Source organism: Anas platyrhynchos, chromosome 21, assembly GCF_047663525.1.
Source record: "Anas platyrhynchos isolate ZD024472 breed Pekin duck chromosome 21, IASCAAS_PekinDuck_T2T, whole genome shotgun sequence".
NCBI classification, from domain to species: Eukaryota; Metazoa; Chordata; class Aves; order Anseriformes; family Anatidae; genus Anas; species Anas platyrhynchos.
In genome coordinates this window covers 18,398,158-18,410,169 of record NC_092607.1, presented here as the reverse complement: position 1 = coordinate 18,410,169, position 12,012 = coordinate 18,398,158, and the positions used below count along the sequence as shown (strand labels likewise).

The 12,012-nt window shown below is 52.1% G+C and overlaps 1 protein-coding gene across 2 annotated transcripts in view; it reads left to right on the top strand.

The window, feature by feature from the left end:
* CDH22 (cadherin 22) overlaps nucleotides 1–12,012 on the top strand; it is a 49,697-nt gene that overhangs the window by 25,053 nt on the left and 12,632 nt on the right. For both annotated transcript variants that reach the window (XM_005025596.6, XM_072026261.1), the window contains one exon: nucleotides 5,025–5,161. In XM_005025596.6, coding sequence (XP_005025653.2) covers nucleotides 5,025–5,161 — 137 coding nt within the window. The remainder of the gene's footprint in view (nucleotides 1–5,024; nucleotides 5,162–12,012) is intronic.

The following is a 12,012-nucleotide window of genomic DNA, read 5'->3' as shown; positions in this document are numbered from 1 at the left end:
GAAAGCAGAGAGGCTTTCTACCACTGTGCAGAAGGTGATGAGGACTTGGAGCAGAGAGAAGCAGATTCAAGTACTCAGTAGGAGCAAGAGCATTACAGGCCAAACTTTACTCTACACGCATCTCTGTCTTACAGAAAGCATAGTGCCAGGCAAGGTAATGACTCGTGCTGAGGCATGAGGGCATGGCCAGCAGGACCCCTGGGCATCTACTGCAGCTTGGGAATTGCAACGTGATTTTCCTTGTCAGGCACGATGTACTTGAATCTGTGCCCCTCTGCCTCTAGCTGTCCCCAGGCAGATAGTTCATCCTGCATCCCCTGGCTCCCCTGCGGCAGTTGGTCTCCACCTGGCCCTCTCTCCACTCACCTCTGTTCTGGCAGTGCCTGCTGGCACGAGGGGCGGCCAGTCCATCCTCCTGTGAGGCTCCCTTGGCACTTGCCTGGGTAGCGCGGGTGGGTGATCCTTCCCTGCTGTTCCCACACGTGCTGCGTGGAGCTGCAGGTTGCTGCTGGTGTGGCACCAATGCAGGAGGAAGGCACTGTTTGATCTCTCCCACTTTCCTGTCCCCTGGCTAGCCATGTAGTTTAATAAAATACTTTGCTACATAGGCAGCCGCTCACAGCTTCAAAGTGGTGCACAAACATTAATGCAAGCATCCTGCCGTGCCCCGCCAGGATGTGACACTAGCCCGTCAGCAGGAGCCGGCAGTAAGTCACCTCACATTTCAAGTGTGCTACTCAGAGTACAGTCGCAAGAAGCCAGCACTTGTACTTCACCTCTGTTACATTAGAGAGCAACCGGTCCTGACAGCATGACCAGCATTTGATCCTCAGCTCCTTGAAGCTGGCGTGAACCCTTTCAACTCTTTGCAGTTCAGTGGATCCCTGTAACTTCCTGATCCTCCTCTGCTAGAGGTGGGAGCAAAAACGTGGCTGTGTTTCTGCAGAGGCTGCTGTCTGCTGGACTCTGCTCTGTTGGCTCTGCCATGTGAAGAGAGGAGGGCCACCACCTTCTGTCATGATGAGGGGCACTCTCCCCTTGAGGCAAGAAAGAACAAGGATCACCAGAGACAGCTGAGCAAAAATCAGCTCTGTCAGCATTTCCAGGTCCTGCTGACACCAGGCTGCCAATAACGAGGTTTTGGAAGTATTTTTAGCCAAATGGGACAGGACATGCCCTTGGCTCTTTGATTCCATCCCCAAGTGAACACAAAGAGGGCTCTGTGGCTCCTGCTGCAGTGGCTGGCCTGAAGCAGCTGCTGGAGGCAGGCTACAGCCAGGCACTTCCCGGCCCCCCGCCAGTTCACTTGTCCCATGAAGATGTGGCTGCTCGGTGCGAGAACAAATCCCTCCCAGGCGAGCCAGGTTGGATCCTGAAGTGCCCTGTTATGAAGATGTGAGGGCTGAAGTAGTGTCCAACTCCCCTGCGGTGGGAACTATCCCAGGGACACTGCTTGCTCCCCCCTCTCTGGGGGGCTCTGTCCCGGCTGCCCGCGGATGTGGCACCCGCTGCAGCCGCTTGCCTGGGCAGGAGGATTGCTGGGGCACCCAGAGGGCCCCAGCTTGTGGCTGCTTGGAGAGGGCTGCGCACCCTCCAGCAGTGACGCTGTGAAGCAGGGAGCTGTGCTGAAGCTCAGCACGGCTCAGGCTGCCCCCTTCCTCTGGGGAACATGGAAACCCACAACGGGGCAGGCAGAAAATGCCTTTCTCAAGAATGGTGCTTTTTATTTTGTTCCATCCTTATTTGTTGCCTAACAAAAGCTGGATCCACTCTTTCTAGAAAGCATTTAGTTTCCAGTTGGCATTTTGGCTTTGGCTGTGTATTTCCTGCGTGTAGTGTGATGTTTCTCAGCTGAGCCATTGTATTAGGTAAAACAGTGATAGACTGTCTGCATACGTGAGGCTGTTTACGTGGAAGCCTTTTGTTTTTCTCTCTGCAGTGAAAGTCTGTGCTCTGATTGTGTGCATTCCAGGCTTTATCAGCACCGGGAAGACGTTGCTTGGGATTTAAGGTTCTCAGAGATATTCTTGTTTGGCTTTCACCAAATCCAGAGGCACGTGTTGGACATAGGCATTTTATAGACTCCAACAGCACAGCAGAACTACAACCTGCTTTAACACAAAAGGGAGAGGAGGAAAAAACAAACATAACAAAAAGCTTTTCACACAGTGCTTGAAAAGCTCCCTATTAACAAAACACATGGCATAAAATGTGCTCCTTGTTGCATTCAGGGGGAGAATTGAAACAAACTGCTTGAGAAATGCATTCGTGAGAACGATGAGCACCAAAAAAGCTGTCTAAATTAAACAGTCACTTGTAACATCCAGACCAACAGGCAGTGCCAGCAGGAAGAGAGGAAAATGGATTACAAGGTCCGCATCCCAATCAGAGCTGGGGACTGCAGTTCCAGATATGGAACAGCAGCAGGCTTTAGGAGGAATAAGCAGATATCCTACTTCTGCATACCCGGAGGACCAGGGACTAATTGGTGCCACTTCCCAGGTTTCACTTCGGTGGAACAGGTGAAGATGAAGCTGAATTACTAGTGGTGGAGAGGCTTGTGATGGTCAGCAGAACATTGGTTGGTAAAGATCAGATTACACAAAATGATGTAAAATGAGCATAATTGTTACCTTCTCATTGGAAGTCCTGGTCTCCACAGGGTTGGCTGTAACCTCTTGTAAGGGGAGGTCTATGGTCATGTAGAGTGCTGTGGAGCAGGTTTTCTGATTTCTGAGTTGGCTATGGAGTGGCTTTGTAGGGAGTAGACTGACATCCTTGCACCCCTGGGTTCCCACGTCCAATGCCAGCATAGTGCTCCATAGTCTCCACAACACTTTGTGCAGATGGAATGCAGGCAGCTAGTGCCAGATGTTTTCAGGCTCAGTGATGTCTCCCTTCACTAACTGGGTTTTCCCGTTAAGCTTTTTTTTTTTTTTTTTTCCTTTTGAAGACATCTTTGTTTATGCAGTAATGATATGAGTGTGAACATAACAGGCATAGGATTAACCAACACGCAAGGAAGCATATGGAGGTGAAGTACCATCCTGACCTCTGACAGTAGGAAAAAGCAGAACAGAAGAGGATGTGATGGAGGTCAAGGGATGCAGTAGAACAATGGAAACAGTTATGCAAACATGAATTATGCTATTGGAAGGATATTGGGTTTTGTCATCCCAGTTTCTGTTCCTTCTTCTAGCAAAATGTTGTACTGATCTGTACCAGTCAGAGCAGCCAGACCTCTCCTTTTCGTTTGCAGTGGGAGAATGCGGAGTGGATGAGAGGCTGCAATACATGCCAAGACAGAGGAAGCCAGCCACACAGGTGCAGGATGTGATAGTTTGTGCATGTGCACCAATGAGATTTAGATAGTGATTTTTGAATGTTTTCCCTTAACTACAAGTAAGTGCTGTTGTACTTTCTCATCCCCATCTGTCTGAAAAGGAGGGAGCTAAGGAATGCAATCTGGTGCTGTATAACAGTAGGCATTCTGTAGGCAGAAAGCCATTTGTATTCCGTTTAGGTGCCTCCATCAGGTAGCGATGCTCAGCTGTGTGGATGATAGGTGCCCCTGGGAGGCAATCCACGTGCAGCTGGCTCCCTCCTGGCCAGCGTGGGAAGGCACAGGGGCTGCCAACAGCTCTGTGCAGGGCAGCTGCCCCGTGCCCAGGGCTGGTGCTTGGGCTGTGGGCCTGCAGAGCACGGCTGGGCTGTGAGAGGCACAGAGACTTGGGACAGCCACCGTGCAGCATGCCCGCACCGTCCTGAGCATGTGCCAGCCCGTCCTGCTCTGCTTGTCTGGCGTGCCCTCAGCACTGCCCTGTCCGTCAGCTTTTCAGCGTGCTTTGTCTCTGCGTTTATCTTCCTTCTGTTGTTGGACATGTGACTGAAGGTTTTAATTTATTCACAGCCCTCCTTCTGGTAATTTATCCTTTGTACTCTTTGCTGTCTTGTATTATTTAATTCTGTAAAGCACTCTGGGATGCAGTCTGTATGAAAGATGCTGCACACAATAACATTATGCTGAATTGTTTGTGATTTGTAGGCCTTCTGGACTTCTAATTCTGATCGCAGTGGTGGTGGTTATTTGTGTTACGGCAGCACTCAAGGGCCTCGGTTGGATTGGGCTTCCCTTTCAGTCCCTGCCTTCAAGGAGCACACATCCTAATTGCACCTGATTTAATGTTAGCCTGCTTTATTCTGTGTGCAGTGGTTGGAAACGCAGGACATGCCACCAGGACTGACTGCGTAGGCTCATGGTGTTACGGCTAAAGCATGGGGTGAAGCCTAGCTGTTTGCCTTCTCACGAGCTGTGACAGAGGCAGGAACAGTGCTCCCGAGGCACGGGCACAGGGAGCTGCTGTGGAGGCATGGCAAGGGGCTTCAGGGGGTTGTGCTGGAGCAACCCCAGGAAAGGAGAATGAGCGGCTTGCAGCAGGGCTCTGCTGGGTTGGAGCCCTTCAGGCTGCCCTGGTAAAAACAGGCATCCCCAGCGAGGGCAGGCTGAGGGGCTGCGGGGGACGACGTGCTGCGCTGGTTGCAGGGGTTCGGTCTGTGCCTGGAGGGGACCTTGCCACTTGTACCTGCTGTTGCTGCTGTGCTCTCGTCTGGGTCCTGTGGGAGGGGGTAGTGTGTGAGAGAGGCTCACTTTTAGTTAATGCCTTTCCTGAAGCTCCTGAGCCTACAGCTCAGCAGCTTTCCAAAGTCATGGCTGGAGTTACAGCCCATGATTTCTGTACTGCTCGATCCTGAACACGAGGTTCCCATCAGAGCAGGTTTTACCCCTTGTCCACAGTCTGCATTTGGTTCTACTTTGTACACCAAAAGCCACACTTTAATTTTATGAGAGCGCTCTGGGCTGGCAGCCTGGCAGAGACACGGCCTTCGTGTAGCCAGCTGCAGCAGAGGAGCAGTGAGAGCGGTGACAGTGCCTGCTGCATTACACCCCGTACCCCCAGGGCTGACTATGAGGTTGGCCTTGGCACATCCAGTTGTTCATGGTTTTCCCTCTTGCCTGGTCTCAGGTATGCTATCGACCGCAGCACAGACACAGAGAGGATCTTTGACATCGACGCCAACACAGGTGCCATTGTGACAGGAAAGGTCCTGGACCGGGAGACAGCAGGGTGGCACAACATCACTGTCCTCGCGATGGAAGCAGGTGAGATGGAGGAGCGCCGTGCGGAGCAGACAGTCTGCACTGGACTGTATCAGGGGCAGAGGGAGAAATACAGGCATTTTCACTGCAAAGGTGACCAAGGTGCAACAGTTAATTAACGCTGAAATTAAATAAATAAATAAACGCAGCATTACTTAGTCTGACATCTCCCTAGACAACCTAAAAATACTCTTCCTGACTCAGTCATTAATAAGGGATCGTGGTCGAATAGTGTCTTTGATGAACACTAATCAAATTTGTGTTAGCTATGCACCAGCTCTGGCAGTCATCCCTGTGCAGCTTGCTCCCTGCATTCACAGCTGGTGAGCAGCTCAGGGGGCTCTTGGAGATGTGTGTTCATGTCACCAAATCCTCCTGGTCAGCTGCATGCTGCAGGTGGATGCCCCCTCAGCTGGAGCCTTGCAAAACGGAGACTGCCAGCACTCACTGCTGCTGGGGGCTAAAGGTGGTGGCAGGCTGTACCTGCACGACAGGTATGTGGCTCTGGATGCCTCCCGTGCCCTTCCTTCTCGGCCCCAAGACCTGCATTTGCACCCCCACAGGGGGCTAGAAAGCTGCAAACTGGGAAGAGCCCCCAGAGGTTTTCTGAACCTGCCTCTGATGCTCCCCTCCTGCATGCTCTGCTCTGCCCAGCGAGGTGCTTTTAGTTGGTGAAATAAATACTCAGTGTGGTGACAGGCAGAGCGGGGAGCACCCACCTCGTGAGATAAAGGCAGGGGGATGCTGGTGAAGGGGATGAGGGTGGCAGCAGCAGAGCTGCCTGCTGGGTTTGGCGCTGCCAGGTTGCTTGAGCCCCAGCCAGAGCACTCAGCCTCATCCCGTGGCTTCCCAGACAAGCGCCATGGCAGAGGATGAGAGGAAGCTCTCTTGTCCTCTTCTGAAATGAGCTCCTTTCTGGCCTTCCTGTGTGACAGTCATCTCCTTTCCCCATGGCTGCGCTACCCCAGGGTCTATATTTGTATTAACTTCCAAATCTGAGCACATCCAGCTGAGAGAGCCGGGAGGGAGCAGCTTAGGAGCTGTGCAGGGTTTGTTGGTTGATCTTTCCTGTGTGACACTGGGGTGGCAGAGCCTGGCTTGGACGTTTCCAGCAGAAGTTCTGTTTGTCTTCTTTACTCCAGTAAAGAACAGACCTGGGTCCTGCTGCTCAAAAGAGCTTTGAATAAACTCCTCTTGAGGAATAAAAAGAAGATAATAGCAGCAAGGGGAAGGCTTTGATTACCTGCAGGTGCTGCACTGTGGGTAGGAAGAGGTTGAGACTGCCCTGGCTATCCTGCTGCCCTCTGTAATGTTTGCACAGTGTGAACATTGGCTCACAGGCTGTGCAGGTTCCCCCGCATGATGGTGGATATTGCCCCGGGGCCCCAGAGATTGCTCATCTTCTCTGAGTTCTTCCTTTTTCTGAGTCTTAAGATGGAGATGGGCTTCAATCCCAGGCACCATGCTGGGAAGCAGGAAAGCACTGCCATGTTCTTCAGTTTTCTTCATTTCTGATGCACAAGTCACCGGCTCTGTCTGGGACCTGCTGTGCTCTGCCACCCCATGGCAGCTGATACCAGGGAGCTGCTTTGGCTGCGAAACACCTCCCCGTTCCTGTGGATATTTGCCAAGACCTGCCTGTTAGACTCTGTGCATGAGCTTTCCTAGGCTTTGCTTGGAGAGACCCCACGGGGTTCCTGGTTCTTTGCTCGTTTTTGAATACGAAGATGCTATTCAGATTGAAGAAACTGCATCAGGGGCCTGAATGGGGACCCAGAGGCTGGTTTCTGCTGGATCATTCTGGCTTCAGGAAGGCCAACGCTGCATTGGCAGGGATCTGCACACGCGGGGCTGGGGCACTGTCGTGCCCATGCTGCCCTAGGGAAGGAGGGGCAGTGCCCTTGGCCAGACCCCAGCTGCCCCAGGCTGGGACCTCTCTGGCTCTGTTGCCCCGTGCTAATGCGTTGTGCCTGCTGGCTGGGTGAGCCCCACGCGCCCAGCCGTGGTGCCCCGCTGTGCACATGCAGCCAGCAGGCAGGAGGGCAGCCCTGGGGCTCTGCAGGGGAGGCTCTGCCAGCGCTGGCCAGGGAGGAGGGCTTGTGGTGCTGCCGCACAGCTCAGCATCCAGAGGAAATGTGAGGTGACAAGAATCAGAAGGAAAATATTTATACGCAGCATCTAAGATTTCAGAGCAAGTCAGTAAATGCTGCGGATACCCTCCGGCAGGAGAGCCTGTCAGGCTGCATTGCTTCAAAAGCTGGGGAGACTCTTCAGTGCTCTGACTTCTCCCATCAGCGGGCTCTGACTCATCTGTTTTAACTGCCCAGACATTCCTCCCAGTGACATTATCCTTAACGTTTTGTAATCATGAAATATTAATGACTGATATTGAATTTAGAGTACAATTTATGTCTGAATCCTCTGGCAGAAAGGGCAGTTGTAAAGGTAAGGCCTTCAAAGTGACAGAGGGGCTTGGGAGTGGGGCCGAGCAGCAGCTGTCATGCTGTGCTTGGCGTGGCACTGGACTGGCGGCAGTGGTGTGAGTGCAGGGTGGCTGGGAGCCTCTGTGCTGCTGTCGGTGTGCCTGGTGCCTTCATCTCATGGGTCTCGCAGGGCTGCCCAGTCCTGCACTCACCGAAGTGCACGTTGTCTGCTGCTGAGTCTGTCCACAACCACAGGATGGTGTCAACTCCATCGGAGGCAAGTAGTAAAATATCCTTCCTCCTTCCCCAGTGAGATGCAAGCCTTGCAGAAACAATGGAGTGAGCCTCCCAGGTGTCTCACCACCCTGGCTCTGGGTCTGCTCGGGGCTGGAGGGAAGCTGTTCCTGTGCGATTCCTGTGGCGTGCCCTGGATCACACCTCCCTGTCCGCCGGCAGCACTGCCCTGTGAATGGTTTTAATGAGCTGCAGCTGATGGAGAGAGCGCCAGCTGACAGCATATGCTCCTGCAGGCAGGCTGGCTCTTCAGCTCCATGCAAGCGCTGTCCCCACACCTCAGAAAGCCTGTCCTAGGACTAGGTGCTCCAGAGACTGTGTTTAGGGGTGCATGACCCACCTGCAGAAAACTCAAGAGACTGCATTTGCATCTGAAGAGCAGTAAGAAAAGCAGCAGAAGGCTCCTAGCACGCCTGTGTCTGTAGCTGGGCTGTGTTCTGCTGGGGAGCAGGGGAGGGCAGGGCCCCTCCCAGAACAGGCGCTCCCCAGCAGGAGCTGCCTGTGCCAGGCAGCTGATGAGCAGAGTATTTGGCCTTGCAACAGTGCAGCCAGCAGGAAACATGGGGACTGTTCAGTAAATCTGGACTGGGACCAGGCCAAGCTTTTCCAGACATAAATCTTCATCTCACTCACAAGCTGTTTACCTTCCTTGGGCTAATATTAGTGATTCTCTTCCTGTTTTCCTCTTTGCTCATGTAAAATGATGAGGCCTTGACTGCTGTGTCCACTGCTGGTAATTGAGATGATAAATCTTCCTGCTGGAGACCGGCTTTAATCAGAGCATTGTGTTTGGATGCGATTTAATGACTCTCATGCTGCTGAGTCTGGGCAGGACTCAGGAGAGGTGAGAGCCATTTATATGTTACTTGGCTGATCTGCTGCTTCCCCTTTGCTTCCCTGCAGCTTGGAGCCACATTTTCAGCTCCAGCCTCTGATGTGGCCACCCGCGTCCGATGAGCTGTACCCCTGGCATGCCCCTGTTGTGTCTTTGCCATCGATGCTCTGCTTTTCAATCAGCAGCTGTGCTGACATCCACAAAACCACCCTGTGCCATTGTGCGGGTGCAGGAAAGCAGAGTGGCCCATCCCAGTCTGCTAATCTGCATTTTGTTCTGCCAATTTGCTGAGATAGTGAGGATTAAAATTCCACCCCTGGCTTTTATGGCTTCCCTACTAATGTAAAAATTCTGATTTCAGTATTGTACCAATTTGGTCTTGACGCAGAAGAGGGTGGATTGTGTGCTATGCCTAATGCCATGGCAGTGAGTTGTGTTTCTTGGGAGTGTCGCAGCCACAAACGGCAAGACTCAGTCTGCTGGGCTTTCCTCAAACAGTGCTTTAAGGCCCCAGGAAGCTGCAGAGCACCTTTCTGTGTGCAGTGTGGCTACACAGCTGAGTGTGCAGGTAGCAGTGCAAATGGTACAGCTGCTTCAGCACTGCTTAGAGTTGGAGGTTCACAGCAGAGGTTTGGTTGTAAAAATGCAAAGTGCTTTAGTGTGACCTTGTGTGAAGATCTAGAGAGGCAAGCACTGGATCCCAGCACAGCTTAAACAAGGCCTTCCTCCTTCCTGCTGTGGAGGGGATGTCTAAGCATCTCCACAGCCCCTACTCATCACAGCCAGCTGCAGCTGCAAAGCTTCCAGCATTTGTTAAGAGAATTGCCTGGAGCTGCTCGGTGTCCCTCTGTCAGCTGGCTGTCCAGGATCTTCTGCGCAGGGCAAATCCTTGGTGCTTTGCATCTCAATGTTTTTAAGCCAGAAATAGTATCCTCTTCAGGTTACTTTCAAGGTTAATTGTATTAAAAATAATAATAATAGTTGGGGGTGTAGCTGAGGGCTCATCAAGGGTGTGAGTCTCAGCCTCAGCATGGCTGTGCAGTGGGAACATCTTGGTGAGACCCAGCTCGGGGAGCCTGTCCATGCACAGTGCTCCCCACCAGCACCACCTCAGTGTGGACTCAGGACCCTACATGCTGCAGCTTGTGGCAGCAAGGAGAGTGGAGATGCTGCGGTGTAGGAGGGCTGCAGCAGACCTCTGTCCCTGGGCTCCAACGTGTCTGCAGGTATTTCAGCCCATGTTGGCAAAGGCAGTTGCCAGTCATCAACCTGGAGCTCCCATTCTGCACTGCTGTTTCCAGCATCTCCCCCTTGTTCTGTGTTTTCCCTGTCTCTTTCCTCAGTCTTTTCAGATTAATAGTATTCCAACTCCTGGAGGAAATGCAGAAAAACGGCATGTTTAATTTTAATTTAGGAAACCGTTTAGGTAGCAGCCTAGTTTCCTCGCTGCTGTCAATCAGGTTTTCTCAAGGCTGACATCAATTAGTTTAAAAATATTGAATGTAATTTTGCCTGACACAACATATTGCAGCCACTGCAAAATATAATTTATTTTAGAAGAAGAAATAATTAAACTAATTTGCATGTCAGTCAGCTGAGCTGGAATACCAAGGAGAGACGCTGCAATGGAAAATGACTTTTTTCCTCCCCGGTCGCACTCAGCCTGGCACAGCCTCCACAGCCAGCTGCTGCTTCCCAGAGCCCTTCGACAGCCCTGGCTGATGCCAGCGGCAGCGCCTGTCCCATCAGCTGCTCTGCCTGGCAGTGGTAAATGTGAGCACGTGGAGGGGTGGGAGCGCTTCTGCGCATGCGGGATGCTTCACAGGGAGGAAGCACATGTCAGAGCTTTTGGACTTGCAGATGTGACGTTTTCAGTACTGCTGGGTGCAATGTGGTTTTCATCACAGATGTACGATCTTAATCACAATTCTGACCATTGTAAATTCAGTTTATGCTTCACAAGTTACGGAAAACAGATTTCATAGACGTTTTGGAGATATTTTTATCCACTGTATCTAAATATTTTTCATACATTCAGGTACTGACTCAAACTTACATTCAGTTACTGACTCAAAGGAAGAAGGACGTTTATAAAGAAAGCAGTTGAGGAGCTTTCACGTAGATCATGATGCAATTGAAATAAAAGGAGCGGACGTATGCATCGCAGGAAGGATTGCCGATGATGCCGTGGTCACACTTCTAAACTTGATGTTCTTGGAGAAGTCAAATTTTAATGCTGTCACACAGCCAGGACTAAGTGTGAGCCTCAGGCTTCAACTACGGTGGAAGGGGCTGAAAGAGACCTTTTTTGATGACAGGGCATGTTCAGAAGGGATGACTGCTTTGGGCTGTGCTCAGGGAGCAGGCTGTGAGCTCTGTCTCTGTCAGAGGGCTGGCCCTGGTCCAGCACCCACTGTGAAGTGCTGCCTACTGCTGTGCGGGGCTGGGGAGGAGACCGATTTAGGGCTCTGTCTGATTTTCAGAACAGCCTTGCACTGATTGCATCCCTCTTGGTGAGGCTGAAACAGCATCTGGATGGGGAGCTGCTGTGCTCAGTCTCTTCCCTGTGTCTCAGTGCCCAGCCAGGACCTGGCCCCACATGCCCTGTGCCAAAGGGACTTGGGGGCATTCAGCGACCCTAGAATCAGTTCCTGCTCTGGGGGCGCCACAGTTGGGAAGAGGAAGGGGGGCCTCAGGCTGCCTCCTCCTGCTATCCTCCTCCTTTCTGCCTTCTTTCCTCTTTTTCTTGGCAGTGCCAGGTTGCTTCAGCACCAAGGGGCAAGGAAGGTTTCCCATCTTCCGGTAGGGTGAGCAAGCTGTGGAGGGGGTGATAAGATGTTGTCACCCTGCATCTTGCAGGAATTGAACCCTTTTTCCTCCTGTTCCTCTGCAGTCCCGGTGGGTACCGGCCACTGCCCTCTATTGCCCCCAGACTATCCACTCCCTTCTTACCCTGCTGCCTCCCGTTGCCTTTCTTCCTGAAAGCAATTGCAGTTTATTTCACTGCACCAACACACTTTTTAAAATAACACATCGTTCCAGGCTTTTAGTCACGACTTCTGCCTCCCTCCCCCGAAGCAACCATCTAATCACCAGAGCAGCTGGTCTGGGTGAGAGGGAGTGATAACGCGAGAACAGGGTGAAGGCAGCTCTGGGAGGGGGAACACGTTCCTGGCTAATTATGGAGCAGCACTAGATCTCCTCTCCCCTGGGTCCTCCCCCACCTAATACACTGGGGACAGCATTAATTTTATAGACAAACAGACAGCAGAGCTCCTGTCCGAGTAGGGAGAGAGGCATCG